At 41.7% G+C, this 22475-nt stretch overlaps 1 protein-coding gene across 11 annotated transcripts in view; it reads right to left on the bottom strand.

Moving 5' to 3' along the window:
• Positions 1 to 810: 810 nt before the first annotated feature.
• Positions 811 to 22475, bottom strand: part of CELF1 (CUGBP Elav-like family member 1) — a 44092-nt gene continuing 22427 nt past the window's right edge. For 3 of the 11 annotated variants that reach the window (XM_081165228.1, XM_081165233.1, XM_081165225.1), the window contains 9 exons: positions 17869 to 18003; positions 17622 to 17701; positions 16810 to 16971; positions 16143 to 16224; positions 13265 to 13393; positions 11507 to 11620; positions 11191 to 11376; positions 10215 to 10358; positions 811 to 8458 (listed from right to left, as the gene is read on the bottom strand). In XM_081165228.1, coding sequence (XP_081021354.1) covers positions 8331 to 8458; positions 10215 to 10358; positions 11191 to 11376; positions 11507 to 11620; positions 13265 to 13393; positions 16143 to 16224; positions 16810 to 16971; positions 17622 to 17701; positions 17869 to 18003 — 1160 coding nt within the window. In that variant the 3' untranslated portion in view covers positions 811 to 8330. The remainder of the gene's footprint in view (positions 8459 to 10214; positions 10359 to 11190; positions 11377 to 11506; positions 11621 to 13264; positions 13394 to 16142; positions 16225 to 16809; positions 16972 to 17621; positions 17702 to 17868; positions 18004 to 22475) is intronic. The other 8 variants (XM_081165229.1, XM_081165230.1, XM_081165231.1 and 5 more) reach the window with 8 other exon arrangements.

The following is a 22475-nucleotide window of genomic DNA, read 5'->3' as shown; positions in this document are numbered from 1 at the left end:
ACACTCACACCAAGTATTCCAACTGCTGTGGGCAAAGAGCAATGCTGTTCTTTGTATCCCTCCAAATAAACTCTGGGGTATGACTGCATTTGATGTACAGTGGACGCTCGGGTTGCGAACGTGATCTGTGAGGGGTGCACGTTCGCAACCCGCAGTGTCACATCTGCACATGTGTGGGTTGCAATTCAGTGCTTCTGCGCATGTGCAAAGCGTGATTTAGCACTTTTGCGCATGCACAACCACTGAAACCCAGAAGTAACCCGTTCTGGTACTTCCGGGTTTCATCGGTCCGCAACCCTAAAAAACGCAACCTGAAGCATACGTAACCCGAGGTATGACTGTACTAGCTTTCCAGAAAGGCCTAGACAGAACTCATCCTTAGTCTGACAAACTTACCATTCATGAAAGGAAGTAAAACTCACACAGATAGGAAATGTGATCAGCAAGAGGTTAATTTAAATTAAGAGAGGGTGACAAGGAAAAATAAAGAACCAAGGACAGATTACAAGGTGTACCTACGAACACTAGGCCACTGTTTTATACATATGGGCATAGCCAAGGGGAGGGGCAGCTGCTCCCCTAAATCAATCCAAATCAATAAACTTCAATTTATATCTGAGGTTCTGCCCCCCTAACAAAAGACTGCTCCCCGCTAACAAAAATCCTGGCTATGCCCATGTTTATACAATTAAGAAATTTTATTCTATCTTCTAGTCTTGGCAGTCGGAGCAGTCCTCTTTCTCATATTCTAGAATTCATGTACCCACATAGCCAGTGATGTGCAAGCAAAAACAAGAATGACACAGAAAATTCTTCTCAAACAGTTTAATAGCAAATAAACAAAGGGAGGTACCACACTTGGCATATACAAAATGACTTCTTGTCTGTGTGTCTGTGCAATTAAAACGGCATTAGGTTCCCCAGTGGGACAAAAAGAAACCACACACAAAAGGAAGAAAATTCCTTAATACATACTCGCTTGTTCCAAACTTAACAAAACTTTCATTTTTAAATCCACTACACAAACTCCGTGATCAGAAAAGCAACATGTGCTTCTGTTTTTAAACCATTAAAGTAAAAGCCATAATTTTCTACAGAGTACAACACAATTTCACACAAAAAGGACATTTTGCAAATCAAACAAGAAAAAAGGAACAGCTCAAACAAGGAAAGAAAAGCATTGCTACAACAGAATCACAAATTTGAGTTGATTAAATCCTGTTACTGCAGAACAGACTCTACATTTGGTCATAGTGGCAATTTGTTTTCTTGTCACATTTGTGAATCACTTTACATTGTTTTCTAGTAGAAAAGCCCAAAAAACTGTACAAAACCCCTAGTGTTAAATACAATGTGTGTACCAATAAAAAAGCCCACAGGTTTGTTTCCAAAATGTAAATTTTCTTTTTTTAAATTATTCACAAAAAGCAGCCAGAAATAAAAGGCAGCTGCTGCGTTACTGTCTCAAATTCATTAAAACCACCACAGAATAATTAAAACAACCAAAGAAAGAAAGGAAAGAAGAAAAGGAACATCCAACGTTTGGCATTTTGGTTTTCTCCAGAGATTTTTGTTTCCACAGGCTCCCCCAGAGTTCCTCATGAAACTATATGCGCATTGTAAAGAAATGTATTGGCAAAATTAATCAATACACTGCAGGGTCTCACATTCCCTGCCATCAGACATCCCTGTGCATTGCGACTGTGAGCCTAAGAGCAACTATCTCACAGCTGTATACCCAGATATTGCAATCATCTCTTTGCAAGCAACTCTCACCCTCAAAAGTTGAAGATCACAAGGTTGAGGGAACAGCTACCTATGCATATTTATCTAACAAGCATGGAGAAATATTACCCACCCAACAATGGAGCAGGAATTCTTTTTGTCCTAAAGACTAGAACACTCCATATGGCCTAGAGACAGGTCTCCCAAACATCCCTACTCTATGAAGTTTTGCTCACATTCCTTTCTCCTGTCTGAAGTTCCTTTATAGCTTCCCCAACCCTTTGCCCCTTGTGATTAGGCACCTACCACAGGAGTTTCTCGCAGGTGCTGTGAAACCCAGTACTAAGTCTCAGCTTCTACAGTAGGTCGTTTATGCAGGAAGGCTGATGCATGCTTCCCAGAGAAGGATAATCCGTGCTATTTCTTCATCAGGCCAGAAAAAAAAGAAAGACTGCATGACTCCTTACCCAATTTAAGAACTAAAAAAAATAATAATCTCTGTAGAGATCATCCCCCAGCTAAGGCCCCTGAGAAAAGGAGCCGGGGTTGGTACCCTGTTCAGGCAACAGCTATTAGGCTGTTATATTGTGCTTGTCGCTTGGGGAAAGAGTCAGCAGTTCTGTGCCTAAACTTACAGATTCCTTCTATGGGATATGCAGAACATGATACTTCAAGTGTAAAGACTGGAGAGCAATCAAGCTTCCATCCACTGAGCTTTAATGGTGCTAAACCTCACAAAGCAAGCCACATATTAAACAAGAGGTACAAATTAAGGCTACCCCAAAAGAGCTTTCGCTCCAATGGATCTTAGAAGCAATATTACTGCAAACACCCCACACCTTTCCTTCTATCCCTGCCGCCGCCGCCACCACCACCTGAACAGTGCAATCAAGCCCCCTGAGACCTTTCAATAGCTGTGATGATAGAGCAAGGTGCAGATATCGTGTAAAGCAGTCTAAATGCACAGGAGATGTCATTACGTGACATATGACCACAAGTCTGGCATCCAAAAAAGGATAGATCTGAAACCTATTGAATTACTCAGTTTTTGCACAAACTATAGAAAACAGAGGTGAAGGGTGTTTATATACACAAGGTTGTGAAGAACACAGCAGGAAACATGCAAAACGTTTACAAGGGCGTTATTTGAGTTTTTAAAGGAGGAAAAAAACAAAATCTCACATTTTAATGAGGATACTGTAGTTACAAAAAACTAAGCATGCTAGGGTTTAACAAAATACAACATCAACTTTGATTAAATTTCACTGCAGACAAAGGCTGATAATCACACAGGAAGGAAAAAAACAGTAAGTGCCAGGGCAAAAATGCAGCTACAATCAGGAGAAAGTGTTGTTCAAGTGTTTTCTGCTGAGGCTACTCAAGTCAAAGAATACATGCTGTCTCCTCAAGCACAGAAAATAGATTCAGCAAAATGTGACCAGAAGCCTCCTAAATTTTTAAAGTCTCATCATTTTACCTTTTCCTTCAAAGATTTGTTTTAAAACTAAGCACACAGAAAAAACTAAGCCTAGAAAGTGATTGGCTGTATGTTCACAGAAATACAATACTCCACGAGGTATGCTAGCAAGGCTGCTCTGAAGACAGTTACAAAGAATCAGAATCACAAAATCAAGTGGTTATCTTACGAAGTTCTAGAAAAATAGAATTCTTTTATATTCAAATGCAAGTTTAAATATTCCCCTTCAGCAGTCTTTCTAGCAAAACCAATTTGGCAGCACAAAAAAGAAAAAAAAAGAAAAGAAAAGAAACAAACATAATAAAAATACACATCAGCATCAAAAAGTCAACACAAGGTCAAAGGTGAGAGTTCAAGCATCAGAGAAGCTGAAGAGACAAGGATTTGGACGATGTACTTGAACGCCACATCGACATGCTTTAGGCACAACGATGAACAAACGGCAGGAATCTAGAAAAAAAAACAAACCAGAAAGAAGGAGACCCACTGAGTTACACAGAGCAGTACATCCAAACAGAGAGAGAAAGAGAGTGAGAGTGAGAAAGAGAGAACAAGAATGGGCACTGTACAATGAGACCTCTTGGGGAGGGGAGTTGACAGGGAAGGGCAGCACATGCCAACAACAAACAAGTAAAAGTTGAAGTGCATAAGACACCAAATAAATATCAAAACGACCAGAAACCAGATAGAAGTAGAGGCCTGGGATTTCCTTTAGACACTAGCTACAGAATGGACTATGGCTTAGTGGCATACAGACAGCTGTGCAGTCACCACAGCCCTGAGCCAGTGCTCCTGCTACCTCTGCTTGAGGAAGAAAACACAGATCTCCTCCTCTGTTAGATCTTGAATCCATAAAATGTGGTTCCAGGGTGATTTTAAGAGATGGGGGGACACAGGAGGAACCACTGGGGTTGATGGTTGATTATACTTTCTTCTTTCCTATCATGCGACATACATAGGCAGTAGTAGCCTAAGAAATCCATCCTCTGTTTCAGCTATTCTTTAGGAAACAAGGATACTGGCTGTTGGTTTTAGAACCAAAAAATGACATAAGATACATAAATAGAAGTGAAACCCATTGAAATAGGAAGGAATTAAGACTTTATTGCAAGTCAAGAACTTGCCTCAGCTGAGCCCTTTTTATTTAATACCTACAAATAAACGTTTGCAACTTTTTCAATAAATAAATCCTTCTCCCTGACTTTGTGAGGTGGAATTCTGGGCTCTCATAAGTTCTACAGTCACTGTTACCAGTTTGAGTGGAAGGAATTTTGTCTGAGTATCTTGACATTTTCTCAGAATTGATAGAATCTCCAATAAGGGCACAACACAAGAGATGTGATTTGCATGACAAATACATTTAAGCATTCTGTTAATGACATGGAAAACTGTCTGAGGCAGCATGTGATTACTGGAAAAAGCAGGCTTGTTAGGTTTACTGTAACTTTTATTCCAATTACAATTAAAGGCATATAATATTCTGATTTAAAACATACGGTTGCATTTCATTTCAGTGTTAAAAAGTTTATTTTTCTATTTGTGTGTGTGAATTCCCAAATGAAAACTGAGCTTCTGTTTACAAGTGCTAAGCTATTCTACTGTCTTAGATTTTTGATCTTAACATGTACATCAAGCAGAATCTGAAAAGTAGATTCTCTCCCCCCCCAGCCCCCAGGACACACTCACAAGGCTGAAGGATATACATATATTTACTCAAGTTAAAATGTTACAGAGGAAATGCACACTATTGTGAGGCAAATTCATCAGCAGTTGTTGAGAGCCTTTTTTAAATTACAAGAATAAGGCTTTTCTTTGGGGGGGGGGGAATATGCCTCAGGAATGCCAAAGTCAGCCCAAAATACTTTTCAGTTCAACGTTTCTTCTTTTATTGATTACAGATTTGTCTCTGCATGTTACCAGACACCCAATTTATTATGAGAACTTGTTTTAATCTAAAATACATCTATGATTGTTTTAGGTTAAATACAACTTAAGTTGATACATAGCAGCCTGTATTTCTTAATAAAGAACAACTAAAATTGGCTGTTCTTCCCAATTTGATCCCTTTGTCATATTGGATCAAACATAGATAATAAACTGGTCTCCTACAGAGGGATAGGCAAAAAGGTAACATTCAGGGTTTTATGTCAAAGGATCTGTTCAAACTTGGAAAAGAAAAAGGATGGAGGAAATTAAAAACTGTGCAGAACAACCCACAATGTGACAAATAGGCCGTAATCCTACAAGTGGAAAGCTGAATTTGTGCACGCGATTTCCTTGCCAATAGAGAACCTACTCCAGAGACTTAGTTTTATTACTTGTTTTGAAAAGCATGAATGGGCAGATGAGAATTAAACTGAGGGAGGGGAGAGGAATATGGGGTTAAATTCCTCTAGTTAAAAGTAATTCAGAGCACCAGCACGGAAGGCGCAGCAACTTTGCCACCAGAGTCCTGATTTCTGGAATTTAACCTGGAAAGTTTACTTTGGCAATTCTCAGGTGGGATGAGAGCACTCAAATAAATCATACTTCTCAGATTATAAAACCATCTATACCCACTTGCTGTCATGTTAATTTAACAGGAGGTGATTTGCCTCACAGTTTCCATGATGAGAGCATATATGCTGTTTAGGAATATTATGGACATTAAATAAAAGGGTGAGCGAACAGATAATTCACAGAAAACTAATTTGGGTAGTCAAAACAAAAACAAAAATGTAACGGAGGGAGCAGGGGAGAGGAAGTACTGGGAGAAGTGACTATAGAGAAACTTGAGCACAGCTTTCCCTCTCCACTAGTTCACAGCATTTTTTCCTATTTAGCAGCTTTTCCAACTGCAGACAGGTCACTGAAAGTCAGTAGTTTCAATCATGCACATTGCTGTATGTATGTGTAACACAATCACATTCAGGATTATGCAAAACCCTGTTTTTTCCAGTGAAATAATTTAGATAATAAATATTCTCCACCCTGGAGCAGTATAAAACTTCTATAAAAATAGAAACAACATTCTTGGTTATATCAGGTTGCAAATGGAGCAGCTGCTCCCAACCATGACACCCGCCCCCCGAAAAGTATATTATTTATTTTTTTAAAAAAATCCCATGACAACTCTGGAAGCCTCAACACTCCAATACTCCCCCCCCCTCAGAATATCAGGACACAACTTTTCCTAGTGCACAAAATTCAAATGTATACAGTTCACCTAAATGTATTCATATGCTTCTGAATAGACCCAAATACTGAACACAGAAGGGTACCATATGCCAGCATAAATGGGAAATTTGGCAATCTGACCTTTCAACCTTTTTTGCCACCATTCTGTGTGCTTTATAATACTGACAGTTTGCATCAACAATACTTCCAAATTTACAAGAAAAATATTACTTGAACCTGAGAAGGAAGGCCCAATACATCTTATACTTCTGAGGTTTGATACACCAGGGGACCCAGTCCCTGGTTATGTTTGATTTCCAAGTTTCTGGCACATTCTTAAATGGCATTTCAGGCTCAACAAGCCTTGTGGCGCTTCCTGACAGAGTGAACTGAAAGCCTTTTTTTTAAAAAAAAAACCTGCTCCCTGCTCCCCTAAACACGATTCCCAAACACAAAATTTGTGGGTTGACTGGGGTGCTGTGAAAAAAAACATAATAAAAAAGGGGCCAAAGAGACGAATAAACTGAGGACACAGGAATGCAGTGAATCTATATATAACACCGTTCATTTCCTCACAGATAGAGGTGGCTTTTTGTAGCTTTAGAGCTAGCTTCTACACTGACTTCTTGCCATGGCTGAGGCCAGAATGTCAAAGTTCCCTTTAGTCCCATGTCATCAGTGTGTACAAAAAAAACAAACCACCCTTTAACATTTTGGCAAATTCATACGTGTGGAAAAAAATAAGTGTGTATTAGAAGGGGAAGAATTCTGAGTTGTGAGTTAAAATATATTGGGTGATAAACAATAGCAGGATCAAGATCCTGTGCAGCAGATTCAGCCCTTTGTGTTTTATATTGGCCCATGCACTCAAAGGAAAACTGCAATGTAGCAAAACAGCAACATACGAAAAATCAAATTATATAAGCAAAAAATTTGATCTTTGGGGCAGTATTATTCTGAATGTTCAGCTAAAGAGTGTGCGCAAAAAAGCAGAATGTCAGGACTCAAAGAACCATGAGCTTATTTAGAAGCCATCTGTCAGTTTAGTGCTTAGGATTTAAATAGTGCTTTATGAACACTGATTCTAGTAATATCTTTATGTACAAGCTGTAAAACTGGGGCAGAAGCTGCAAAGGAAATTCAATCAAGACATACAGAATTTGCAGCAGATCGTGAGCAAATTGTGGGGCTAAGATGTATACCTCCATTATAAATTGCCTAGTTTCCATTAAACAACAAATACTGGAAAACTGGAAGTATCCAATTTTTAAAGGTTGTTCTGGCTGGATTGTAAATGTTTGCTCTAGAAACACAATTGGATCATTTTGTAAGCTGACCACACACTCTTAATTACTGCAGTTTTCCTTTAATACATGAATCTGTTCGCCCAATTACTTTTCTCCCACCCTAGTGACTGATTCAGTATAACATTCTCCCATAAGGCATTAATTAAGTAAAGCTGGGCAAATGAGGATTTGGCAATGTTCCTTGAGGGTCTGTTCACTAACCAACCACCAAGTGATTTGGATTCAGATTCTCTCCCTCCCTCTTTTCATGAATATAACTTGGGGCCTGGCAATAGGTCTTTTCTCCTTCTTAAGTCTAAGTCATGCGATGTCAGTTCCAATTGCACCTGGTATCTCCCCATCTCCCCAAGGTGGCTGGCATTGGTCCTTCTCAAAACACACTGGTTACAAACACAGCAAACTTAAAAAAATAATAATCAGCGATATGGCACCTAAACTCCAAAGTAAAACACTGGAAACAGAATCACAAACTCGTCCTCCATCCGAAGAATTCCCAGTAGAGGCTGCAGCCGAGTCTTCAGGGGAAGATGTGCCAGTTAGAATGACATCAATCAGCTTCTGTGACTGTAAAAATACAGCCTTAAAGAGTTTTTGAATCACCAGGCACACTCCTCCCCAACTTACCAGAAGATCCTTCTCACTCCAGTTCCAGAGGGGAGGGGCGCTCAGTATGGCTTGCTGTCATTCTTAGAGCGCTTGAGCTGTACTTTCAGTCGCTTCATGCCAATTTGAAATCCATTCATTGACTGGATGGCAGCCTGTGCAGAGACTGGATTGTCATAACTTACAAAACCTAAGAAAAGGAAAACATACATTTAAAACATTTATGGTCAGACTGGAATGGGAATAACCCATTCTGTTTTTGTACCTTGACATCATCACCTGTGCTTGCATTGGTACTGCAACCATGAAGTGTATGAACTGTTCATAGGTTTAGAGAATATAAGAGGGCTACGATTTTTTTTTTATTAAAAAAATCACAAGGGAGGCCAGTTTCCTTATGACTCAAACGAAAGAGTACACAGGTGCTTTTCTGAGCTATAGTAAATGACTTCTTACATAACAGTGATATTTTATGTGAAGTGTAAGTTGCAGAGTTTGAAGTTCTGCTCCAGCTGCTTCTAAACATTAAGTTCAGTACAGTATTAGCCCAGTACAGCCAGGGATTGTGACCACCAGACAGGGTGCTGTGTTAAGGAGAGCTGAGATGACTAGTGGCAGACAGCTGGTAAAACGTAAAGTGTTAGTGAGTATAAATAGGGAAACGGCTGAATTCAGTACAATGCTAAAGGCTACAACCAAGTAGAGTGTGTTTGGAGATTGAACAAATAGGCACTTTAATCACTAAATTGCAGAGCATAGGAGGATTCTGTCAAGTTCCCTTCTGCTGTATTTAAAATTCTGTTCCCAGGAAGGCAAAACACATCAACACTAAATATACCTGCCTGCAATTATGTACCCAGTTAAATACATACAAGTCACACCAATGTCAATGGGAATTGCGTAGAACTTTGTAAGTAGTCAGGACTCAAAGTCACAAGATTATAAGATAATGTTAAGCCAATAGTGCACTGCATTAGAAAACTATATGTTTATTACGTAGAGTGAGGTGTCAGTGCGAGTGAGATATGGTAGTGGGGTCTATTTTCCCTTTTGGAAGTAGCCCTTGGTGCCTCCTGGAGTGCCATTCTGAAAGGCCTCTGACGGACTACTGTGGGATGGAAGGAACTGAAAAGCTCTGTGCAAACACAGAACACCATATCCTGATCCAAAATGGTTTCATAAACCTTGTTTTGCTACCTACCTAGGTCTGGAAAAAGCTAGGAATTGTGTTGAAAATGACAAAAAGAGGACCTGTCTGATAGCAAAGAAATTCTAGTATTAAGAAGGTAATTGAAAGGGTAACTAGGATAAAGTTTTGCTGTCATACGAAACATGTGCCAATTATTAACTATTCTTTTCATGTTTACTTCTGCTATAATAAGTTATGTTACATACTGGAGGGTATCACCTGCCTCCACAATGAATCTACACATAAGCCACTGTGTCAAAACAATCTACATTAGAACAGAAAGGGGGAGGCAATCATGTGATAAGTTGGTTCAAAATCGGCAGAACAAGACTCATACATCTACAAAAGGTGTTTCATGTGTTTGAAATAAGTTAAACACATGAAGAAATATTGGGATGGGTTGTCAAGCACAGGTCAGGCCAAGTTTTATGGTTCGTGGGCTGCATTCCCACTGGTGAGTATGAAGCTGCACAGGCATGTCCTCATTACCAAAGATATCAATGAACTGGTGAATATCAAGTTATCAAAGAAGTTTCATCAGATATTACTTCATGAAGGGGCAAAATCCTACAAGGTAGCAAAACAAATCTTCATGGTCTGAATCTCATTAAGCTAGGTTTTGAGAGATACAAGTGGCTCATGTGATTCTATCATGCTCACACAGCAGTGAAGAGCTATGCACACAAAAGTTGATTTCATATTATTTTATCTTAAGGAAAGGAATTAAGAACATTTCTGCAAAATATACCCAACATACCAAAACATTTGCTCAGATTAGTCTGCTTGTCAATGAAAACCTTGGCGGAGACAACATTCCCAAAAGGCATGAACATCTGCAGCAAATCTTGGTCCCCAAACTCCTGGGGGAGGTGGTAGATGAACAGATTGGCTCCCTCTGGACCTTGAAAATATCCATTTAGAGAAAAATTCAAAGAAAGCACAACTCTTTGGCTATTAATATTGAAGCAGAGATCAAAACCCATTCAGTTCTCAAGAGCTAGGGATGGTTCCAGAGTACTAAGAGTCATTCAACTCAAACTTGGCTCTGTCAGTGAAAAATCTGTCCACTTCCTGCCAAAAAACTGCAGCTTTTAAAAGTGTGTCTTCTCAGTCTTAGTTTCTAAATCATGTCTTCAGCAGGTTGGGGGGGGGGATCTCACAACTTCATACAAATGTGAAATGAATCTTTACAGCTAATTATGTGGGCACAAAACTAGCTTCCAAGTTCCTATACCTTTCAAAGCCAGTCATCAATGATGCCTTTACCATGAGCACACCAATGTGCTCTCTACATTCTCAATAAAGTCAGTGTCCTACCACCTTACTAGACTATTGTACAGACAGAATTTATTGTGTATGAAATGCACCGCTTGAAATATGAAAACCATTCCCCACTTTCCCAGGAATCTGGAACTGTTAAAGATTCTAAAAGAAGGGATAAAAACAAAATTTATGAAGGTTTTCAAAATTAAATGCAGCAGTGAAAGGAATATATATATATATATAGAGAGAGAGAGAGAGAGTGAGAGTGTGTATGTGTACCTGGATGCGTAACAATAGCCAAAGGCTACTAGAAACAGTCTATGTACATTAGCCATTTGAGGCCAGGGAGCCAAAATATTTGATATTTTAACATAATGTTTGTCTGTAGTTTCTATTGTTTCTCTCTCTTGCAAAAGTACAGGACTCTAGCTCTTAGAGAACCAACCTTCCCGCCACTGTCTTTCACCTACCTTCCTTTTGACTTCCAGCTGCACCAATACTCTGCTGCGTTAACAGACTCTGGTTGTAAAGTGTGGGCAAAGCTGCAGCGGCATATTGCTGGATCCCAGAGTAAGCCTGAGATAGGGCCTCCATAGTGCTCCCTGTGCCATTTGAGAGACCACCACTGCCTAGTCCACCATTTAAGGCTGCCATTCCTAAGCAGAAAATTTGAATAAATGTCAGTGACTGATTTGTCAACCAGTTTTAAAATCATATGTTATTATTAAGGGAAGCTGAGAGGCAACCGGAACAAAGGGCTCTTTCTTTTCTTCATGCTAAACATACCTGCTAAAGAGCCAACGTTGAGGCCTGCAGTAGCCCCTGCCAGTGTTTGCAGTGCTCCAAGAGAAGCCATTGGGTTAACAGAGGAGCTGCTACTGGAACTGGGTGATGATCCTGCTATTAAAATGAAAGCATTAGACACCAATAGCTGCTACCAACGCAATCAATTCACTACTTTCTCCAAAATGTGCACTAAAAAATGTTGCATCGAAGGTTTCAGTAATTTATACCAAGGATAGTTAAAATACCAAAACTTAAAATTCCCCAATTGTGTACAGCAGTGTATTTTTGGGGGTGCAAACCTCAAAGCCTGTTTCACTGGTAACCTTGTGCCTAGACACTAAGGCAGGCAGGGGTCCACAAATGTTGGCATAGTTTACAAGCCAGTCATTATTTGAGGTCATCACCAATTTCCTCCTCAGAATCTCTGAAATGAACAGATGCCTTGGGAGATGGAGTCTCTCTCATTTGTATGGTGTGTGGAGAAAATAAAAAACCAGCAGGACTGCTGAGAAGGGACCTTTGTTGTTTGGTAACCTGCTTAGAAACCACAGTAGAAATGAGACCTCTGGGTAGGGACCTACACAGTATTGGGTGCCTTGCTCAACAGAGGCTGGGAACACTTGTCCTGATCAACTGGCAGCTAGACATGTTGATGCAGGCACAATGGAAGCTGATCTGACATGAATTTGTACCATGCTGCATTACTGACATTTGAGTTCTACTACCTCAGAACAGTTGACTGCTCAGTAGTTGATCATGATATACCCATTCAGTTCCCAAGTACTTCCCCTTTCCTACACTCTAGCACAGAGGTGGGGGATGTCTGGTCCAGGACCAATGTGGTCGTCCAGGCCTCTCTATCAGGCTCTTAGGGCTCTTCACAGGCCACAGCCCTTCAAAGCCTTGCTCCTCACCCCCTCTAGTTCTTCTGGCCTGGCTGGAATGTGTCCTTAAACTGTAATAATACCTCTTGCTTGACTGGATGGAGAGGTGCATGTGTCAAAACATCTGACCTTTTGCGTGACTGGACTGTAGCCTACTGTACAAAGGTAAAGAGTCACATCCATTATCCCACTCATCACTGCTTTGCAGGCCCCAGAAGGCTGCCCATGAGAGAATGTGACCCTCAGGTTGAAAAACGTTTCCCACTCCTACTCTGGCATCGGACTTGCTAGATAACTGGGACCGCTTTAGTTTCCATTCTTTCTCATGAAGTCCTTAAATGAAATCCCTTAATTTCCTTCAAAGTCACCATTCATTTCCATGTATCAAAGTACAGCACTGCACTTAGGAAACGCCAATACGTGGCCTGGTGCGCCTGCATCTGTGATCAGAATGCAAATTATCTTCTCCCAACTAATTATGACATGCAACCCTTCTCTCAATTCCACTTGACCCTGCAATATTCTAAAGCAAGTTGAAAATTGGAGAATCACAACACAGGAGAGAAGATCAACTATATTCTGAAAAAGAACACCTTCTTGTGGAAGATGGCTTCGATGTTTGAGGACTACTTCATATGTTCAGCAGAAATGTATTTTATTTACAGATGCAACATACACCCACTTCTATCACATATGCTGAAGACACCTACACTGATTTGTTTCATGTTGTGTAAACAGCAGAAATGTGTTTTGGGGAGGCAGGACTAATCAAGTCTCCCCACAAAAAAGCTTATGATTTAATGAGTAGCCGGCTCATTGTCATGTGGCCTTAAGATATGCAAAACTGTATTATACCAAGACATGGCTCTCTTACCTGAACTGGTGAGCACACTTAAAGGGCTGTTAGAAGAATTGAGTGCAGTGGTACCACTTGGTGTGCTCTGAGCTGCGCTGGCTGCAGCTGCTAATGCAGCTAGGTTCTGTAACTGCATTGCATTCAATCCTGCAACACATCAATAAATAGTGTTTCTGTTCTGGTACCACTAAGCACTAAATCACTAGTGAATGCAACAGCATTCAGAAGTTGCTCTATGGAGGAGAGTGAAGCCTAACATTCTCAAGCACCACAACCTTTAAATTTTTTAAAAATAATATTATCACCTACAGGGCAACAACATAAGGAGAGCCTGCTGGATCAGGCCAATGACCATTCCATCCGGCATCCTGTTATCACAGTGGCCAACCAGGTGATTGCGAGTAACCTGCAAGCAATACCGGAGCGCAAACACCACTTTCCTCTCATGCAATTTCCAGCAAGTGGAATTCAGTATACTGCTTCTGACCATGGAGGCAGAATACAGCCATCATGGCTAGTAGTCATTGAAAGCCCTATCTTGCATGAATCTGTCTAATCCTCTTTTATAGTCATCCAAGTCGGTGGCCATTACTACTTCCTGTGGGAGTGAGTTACATATTTTAACTATGTGCTATGTAAGCCTGGTGCAAGCAAATCAGGATGAATTGTGGGCACCACAATTTAAGGAGGATACTGACAAGCTGGATCACGTGAAGGGGGCGACCAAGATGATAAAGGGCCTGGAAACCAAGCATTATGAGGGCGTTGGGAATGTTTAGCTTGGTAAGAGGAGACTGTGAGAAACTGTGAGAAGATATGACAGCCATCTTCAAATATCTAATGGCCAGTTACATGGAAGATAGAACAAGCTTAGGAACTGAACCAATGGATTCAAGTGAAAAGAAACAAAATTCCACCTAAACATCACGAAAAGCTTTCTGATGGTAAGAGCTATTCTACAGTAGGACAGACTCTCACAAGAGTTGGTGGACTCTTTCTCCTTGGAAGTTTTTAAGCAGCAGTTGGATGACCATCTGTCATATATGATCTAGTTAAGATTCCTGCATTGCGAGGGGTTGGACTAGATGACCCTTGGTGTTCCTTCCAACTCTACAATTCTATGATTCCATAACCTCTCCAGGGACCTAACTTAAATGGTGAAGTTCTTGATCATGCTGTCCTACATTTCCCAGTTACAACTGCCAATGACTTGAAATCCATGTGAATGCAGCATGTTAAAGAGGGACTCTGTAGTGCAGTGGTACCTCTGGATATGAATGGGATCCGTTCCGGAGCCCCGTTCGCATTCTGAAGTAAAGATAAAACGACATTTTGAGTGTCTGCGCAAGCGGCGAAACCCGGAAGTAACACACTCCGTTACTTCCGGGTGGCCGTGGAGTGCAACCTGAAAATACTTAACTTGAAGCTACTTCAACCTGAGGTATGACTGTATCTTGTCTGGAAAAAGCAGAATTCAAATTATTCTGATTCATAGAATTGCAGAGTTGGAAGGGATCCTAAGGGTCATCTAGTCCAACCACTGTTCAAACACACCATATCAAGCAGCACACAAAGCAATAGCATTCCCAAATACCATTAAAAGGGTGAAATCTCACTGCCCACACAACTGCATGCAAAATGTTCTCTCTCAGTTCATGGCTAATGTGCCACTGATTGTGTAATTGCAAAAATGCCTCACACCACAGAAAACACTACGCACATACTAAACACAGAAATAATGAAGAGGCAGTGCAGAGAGAAGAGTAAAAATGCTGACCACAGCTGTATATTCTTCCCCTTATTCACTGTATTGACATTAACCTGTCATCCCACCTCTAATTCAGTGTATGAGGTATGCACCATCTAATTTTATACATTTTTATCCTTTACAATATTGTTCCATGCGGTTCTTCTCCATTACCCTTAATACTTTCAAATGGAAAGCTTATTAAAGATAGCTGTGGCTCTTCACTGATGATTGTAGTCTCTTGTTCAAAAGCAATATTTTAAAAATTACTTTACATTTAATATGTAAAGCTTTTGTTACCCTGATGGTAAATTGTAGGTACTGGGACAGGAATTGTTTGCCTTATTTTGCTAATTTTCTCTGTTCTTAAAAAAAGAGAAGCTATTAGCTGTAAGAGATACAACAAAAAGATTGCCCAAACACAAAAGGACAGATGCTAGACAAGTGATGTGAGGTAGAAAAATTTCTGAAGTTTTCTGGTGCTTTATTTTTCTGTGAATATTCTTAATTTTATAGATTCATTAGTAACAATGAATGGGTGCCACTTTCTATTTTTTTAAAGCTATATCTATACTTACGAAATACAACTAAAAACAAGCATGCCAAATTAAGTTACTCTAGTAAATTTTCTATTGCAAACTGAATCCCCCTCCCCCCAAAAAAGTAATTAATTCCAATTGATTCCCCTCCCCCAGAAAAATCCATATTAGTGAGCTAGACATATGTAGATTCTAAAATTAAACACAGCTTGAAATTCACTATATAAAGTGAAGCAATATTTTTCCTATTATTGTCTGACCATTACAAAGATTCCAGAATAGATAGAAAAGTAGATATATTAAATATGCCTGAGTATGAGGAACATGAGTTGGACAGTCACCTAACTGCAACTGTACTTCTTACTTCTTCTGCATTTAGAACACTTCCTGCACATTTGAAATAAAATCCCTAGAAATAATGAAGAGGCAGTGCAGAGAGAAGAGTAAAAATTCAACTCCAGACTCTTCTCTGTCATAAGCAATTGAGAGCCATCTTCACTGACATTAGTATATCATACCACACTTTCTTAACAGCCTTCTCATGATTCTTTTTCAATATGACATCGAACCTACTTTGAGATTCCAAGGGACAAGGAAAGAAAACACTCACCTCCCATTGGGTGGAGGCTGCCCAGTGTGTTCAGATTTCCAGAGGAGGCAGCTGCTGTCTGCTGAAGGAGCTGTAAATAAAGCTAGACATTACACCAAAAACAGAACAAGAGTGAGAATGAGGGCTGGCTCCACTGCTGGGAGACACTGCACTACACCACAGCCAGAGCGCCGTCCTAAGTGGAATAGCCACTGTTCAAACAGACCATATCAAGCGGCACACAAAGCAATAGCATTCCCAAATACCATTAAAAGGGTGAAATCTCACTGCCACCACAACTGCATGCAAAATGTTCTCTCTCAATTCATGGCTAGTGTGCCACTGATTGTGTAATTGCAAAAATGCCTCACACCACAGAAAACACTACGCACATACTAAACACAGAAAATAACACAGAAAATAACACAGATCCTTTCTGTATTTATGCCAAATGAAAACCTTTAGAAGGCCAGTACTTCAGTCCTCATGAAACAGTGACAGATCCCTCCTCACCAACCTGAGCACATGAATGCTGTTAAATGGTAGCAACTTAATTACCTACACTCATCAACCTGCCCATGAAACACCGAGTTTTGCAACAGAACATCAGCACAAGGATTCTTCTGCTACAAGTAATTATTGTGGATAAACCGAATGATTTTGCACAGAAAGTGCCAGGGAAACTCACTGCTAAGTACTGGGGTCCAAGTGTGTTCAGTCCAGCCAGGTTTCCCCAAACTGATGCAGCACTGATTTGTTGCATCTGCTGCTGGAGTTGCTGTGCAATTCGTTTCTGTTCTTTATCCTTTTGGGTATCTGCAAATTTCACTACGATGGGAGAAGAGCATCCCTGCAATATCAATTCACATAGTTATACTTTATACATTACCTCCAAATGCCACAAATAACAGTGTCCTTCAGCTCTCTATATTGGACAAACAGGCCAAACCTTACGCCAAAGAATAAACGGACATAAATCTGACATCAAGAATCACAAAACAGAGAAACCAGTAGAACACTTCAATCTCCCAGGACATTCTATACAAGATCTCAAAGTAGCTGTTTTACTACAAAGGAATTTCAGAAATAGACTGGAAAGAGAAGCTGCTGAATTGCAACTCATTACAAATCTTAAAACCATGGAGAGACCTGGTCTGAACAGAGACATTGGATTCTTATCTCATTATACATGACTAAGCCATTTCTCACCTTCTCACCCCTTGCCTTTTCCTGTAAGACCTATTACAGTCGTTAAGAATCGTCAACAGGCTCATCTCAGCTAACTGCCAATCTCCCATTCCCACCACCCTTCTGAGTAATACCCCTCCCCACCTTCTCACTATATAGAAGGATCTGGCAACTTCTGTTTCAGTGTATCTGAAGAAGTGTGCATGCACACGAAACCTCATACCAAGAACTAACTTAGTTGGTCTTTAAGGTGCTACTGGAAGGAATTTTTTTATTCAAACTATCCCAGTTACTCTAAATAACGTTTCTTACCTCCATGGTCTGTGCTTGGTGCATTGCTTTGATTGCTGTTTGTGCCATAGCTCTTGTTGTAAAAGTCACAAAAGCACAACCTGGGAAGATAGTAGGATCAAATTCACTTGCTAAGTTTACACAAACCTTTTACAAAAAAAGCGGACATTCTGCTGATTTCAAAGATTTAAAATGCTTTCCAGTAAGATACTTTGGGTGTGAGATCTCCAAAACGATCAACAGTTTCATACCAGCTCCCCATGCTTACCTCGACTTAAGCCATCAGGACCCCGTAGAATTCTGCATTCTTCAATCTGCCCAAAGGAGGAAAACATCATTCTGATATCATTTTCATTGCACTTCTTTGATATCATCCCAATGAACAGTTTCCTGTCTTCCACAGCTAAGAGAAGAACAAAAAGGGAAGTCACTTATCTGCCCTGACTAAAGAAGTAAAATTATATAAATAGATTTCTTCACAATTTATCTACAAACACACCCCTCACCGTATGAACCCAAAATTTTCTCCATCTGGTCCCCCAAGCCCTTGAATCAGATTTTGAGGGGGCAGGTGGGCTGTAAGGGAGAGGAAGTGAAGTTCTGTTCTGTAGTGTAAATCAACTAGCAGAACAGGAGCACCGGATACCGTCACTTAGATTAAGAATTGATTAAATAGAGAGATCTTCTCATTGTACATTGCTACTTGGCGTATTTTTGTTGGCAATATTAATAAGCTGTTCCAGTACACAAAAATGTAAAACCATATTTAAAATTTAAACCACGAATTTAAACCATGAACAACTTGTTCATTCTTGAACAAGCTGATAGACAAATGAGCACATATTTGTATTGTATATAATTACATAATTTGTAACAAAGAATGTATTACACATTAAATAATAATAATAATAATAATAATAATAATAATAATAATAATAATACATTTTATTTATATCCCACCCTCCCCAGCCAAAGCTGGGCTCAGGGCGGCTAACAACAATCAAATAATCCAACATTCTAAAAACATTTCAATTATAAAAATTAATTAAATCAAATTGATGGCAACCGTTAAGCAAAATTCTGTGCAGATTGCCAGAGGAGGGAGTCAGGCTGCGCCCTAACCAAAGGCCTGGTGGAACAACTCTGTCTTGCAGGCCCTGCGGAAAGATGTCAAATCCCGCAGGGCCCTAGTCTCTTGTGACAGAGTGTTCCACCAGATTGGAGCCACAGCCGAGAAAGCCCTGGCTCTAGTTGAGGCCAGCCTAACCTCTCTGTGGCCTGGGACCTTCAGGATGTTTTTATTTGCAGACCGTAGGTTCCTCTGTGGGGCATACCAGGAGAGGCGGTCCCGTAGGTACAAGGATCCTAGACCGTATAGGGCTTTAAAGGTTAAAACCAGCACCTTAAAACTGATCCTGTACTCTACCGGGAGCCAGTGCAGCTGGTATAGTAATGGATGAATGTGATCTCGCAGCGAAGACCCCATAAGGAGTCTCACCGCGGCATTCTGCACCCGCTGGAGTTTCTGGGTCAGTCTCAAGGGCAGCCCCACGTAGAGCGAGATACAATAATCCAGTCTGGAGGTGACTGTCGCGTGGATCACAGTGGCTAGGTCAGGGTGGGAGAGATAAGGAGCCAACTGCTTAGCTTGGCGGAGATGAAAAAATGCCACATTTGTTATAGCTGTAATCTGTGCCTCCATAGAGAAGGAGGTATCGAAGATTACACCCAAACTCTTAACGGACGGTGCTGGCACTAATTGCACCCCCGCAAGAGATGGAAGTTGCCCTCTCAATCCCATATCGTCCCGTCCCAGCCAGAGGACCTCTGTCTTCGAAGGATTTAACTTCAACCGGCTTCCACGTAAGCATCCAGCCACAGCTTCCAGATATCTGGTCAATGTGTCTGGGGCCGAGTCAGGATGGCCATCCATCAACAGATAGAGTTGGGTGTCATCGGCATAGTGATGGCAACCCAGTCCAAAACTCTGGACAAGCTGGGCGAGGGGGCGCATAAAGATGTTAAAAAGCATCGGGGAGAGTATCGCACCCTGAGGCACTCCACACACCAAGGAGTGTGTGATGACAATTCCCCCCCAAGCGCCACCCTCTGTCCCCGACCAGAGAGAAACGAGCGCAGCCACTGAAGGACTGTGCCCTGGATCCCCACGTCGGCAAGGCGGTGGTCCAGGAGTTCGTGATCGACCATGTCGAAGGCTGCTGACAGGTCTAGAAGAATCAGCAGCCCCGACCCGCCTCGATCCTGCTGCCTGCGGAGATCATCTGTTAGGGCAACCAGAGCCGTCTCGGTCCCATGACCAGCGCAGAAGCCAGACTGGAATGGATCCAGAGCCGATGTTTCATCCAGAAACCTGCCAAGCTGTTCAGCAACCGCTCTCTCAATCACCTTACCCAGGAATGGAAGATTTGAAACCGGGCGGTAATTGGATAGATCTAAGGGATCTAATGATGTTTTCTTTAAGAGCGGGTACACCACTGCCTCCTTCAGTTCCCCTGGGAATATCCTGGTGCCAAGGGACAAATTGATGATATCCCCCAGGGGGGCCCGCATCTCGTCTGGACACGCTCTAATCAGCCAAGACGGGCACGGGTCAAGAGGACAGGTGGTGGGCTTTCCAGCTCGGAGGAGTCTGTCCACATTGGCTGGGGATATCCGGTCAAAGTGGTCCAATACTGGACCCGAGGACAGTCGAGGGGCCTCCAGTTCCTTTATTGTATCCAAATTGGCAGGGAGGTCATGGCGGAGCAACAGGACCTTCTCCGCAAAAAAGCTCACAAATGCCTCACAGCTGTGTGTCAGATTGTTATTTAAATTTGGCTGTCCTTCAAGGGACGTTAAAGACCTAATTATACTAAATAATTGCGCCGGGCGAGAGCTAGCGGATGTAATGGAGGCCGAGAAGTAAGACTTCTTAGCGGCCTTCACTGCCATCTCATAGGTTTTCATAAAAACCCCATAAGATGTTCTTGAGGCTCCGTCACAGGCACCCCGCCATACTCGCTCTAGCCGTCTGAGGTCCCGCTTCATTTTCCGAAGCTCCTCGGTAAACCAGCGAGCCCGGTTTCTGCGGGGTCGCAGAGGGCGCTTAGGTGCGATCTCATCAATGGCTGCCAGGAGCTGGATATTCCAGCCCTCAACAAGCTCAGTCAATGAGTCACCAGGGGGAGCAAGGTCCCGCAAGGCTTGATGGAATCTATCAGGGTCCATCAGCCTCTGCGGGCGAGACCAAATCGGCTCGCCACCTAAGCAGGGTGGGGGTGGAAAGTCAATCCTGGCTTTCAGAGCGTAGTGATCAGACCATGGCACCTTCATCGAAGGAGACACGATCACATCTATACCAACGCCAAAGATCAAATCCAGCGTGTGGCCTGCTTGATGTGTGGGGCCCGAAACAAACTGGGAGAGCCCTAGTGTCGCCATGGAAGACACCAGGTCCAGAGCCTGTGAGGAGGGAGTGGCATCAGCATGGATGTTGAAGTCTCCCAATACCAATAGGTTAGGGAACTCCAAGGCCCAGCCGGCCACCGCCTCCAGCAGGCCTGACAGGATGGCTGCTGGTGCGCTAGGCGGCCGGTACACCAGCCAGACAGCCAAGCTCACCTCAGAGCCCCACACTAGGCCAACACATTCAATGCCGGGGATCGATGGTGATGGTAGAGCCCTGAAAGAACAATCTTCCCGGATTAATAATGCCACCCCTCCCCCCGGCCCACAGTCCGTGACTGGTGGAGGACGGAGAAACCCGGGGGCGCCATCTCTCGTAAGGTAACAGTTTCCCCTTCGCGCACCCAGGTCTCCGTCACACAAGCCAGGTCGACCCCCTGCGAGGTAAAGAAATCTCGCAGGGTGGCGGTTTTGTTGCCTATAGACCTGGCATTGCATAACACCAGTGACGGAGGTGAGTAATCCTTGCTCACCCTACCCTCGTCTCTCGGGATGGGGCGCAGATTGGAAGGGGTACGAGCATATCCGTATCTCGATCCCCTTCGCCTATAACATCTGCCCCCACCGCCATACCTCCCTCGCCCCTCCACAGTAAGAATCCCAAGCCTCATACTAGCCTCCATTTACAAAATAGAAAAACAAACCAAACCAAAAACAATTATACCTAAACAAAACCAATCCCCACTCAATATTCAACCCCAAACTAAAATAAAACGGAACAAAATAAAAATACATAGATAAAAACCACTGTTCACGGTGGTACAACAAAGTAAAAAGTAAAAACACCTTTAAAACACTTTAAAATATATAAAAACATTTTTAACATTTGCTGCTGCAGCACCAGTGTCCTTAAAGCTGTGGCGGAGGTGAGTCTGGGCCCCGCCCCCTAGGCCTGGTGAAGTTAGCCTGAGGAGGGAGCGGCCTTCCCCAACACTCATGGTGCAGAAACCACAGAAAATGAAAAGCTTAAGTAGTCTACAGTGCAAAAAATACTGACCAGCTTTTATTATTACTGAGAAATTGATCATCCTTTCAATATAAATAGAAGACAGTGATTTCTCCTTTAACATAGGTGGATTTTACAAAGTAATTTCCAGTATGAAACAAGCTTGCAAGCCTGAATACAATGCTTCATTTAAAAAATAAAAATCTTTGCATACGGTAATAGACTATAATCTTCTTTTAGAACAGAAGGGTTTATAGTAAGAGAAGAGAAAGTTGTGTATATAGAGCAGCCTTGTAATTCTAGATGCAGAACTATATGCCAGAGATTATCTTCATTCAGTAGGCAGCAAAAGTAACAAAATCGTTCTGAGAAAGCAAATATATTGCTTTCCCCCTTTTCTTTTAGGATCACAATGAAGCCTTTGCAATGAATATGTTTTTATAGAACTTGAAGCTGAACCTGTA

This window comes from Podarcis bocagei (assembly GCF_964188305.1).
Source record: "Podarcis bocagei genome assembly, chromosome: 1".
Taxonomy (NCBI): Eukaryota; Metazoa; Chordata; class Lepidosauria; order Squamata; family Lacertidae; genus Podarcis; species Podarcis bocagei.
The sequence above is the reverse complement of the archived record's forward strand: the minus strand, read 5'-3'. Positions and strand labels throughout refer to the sequence as shown.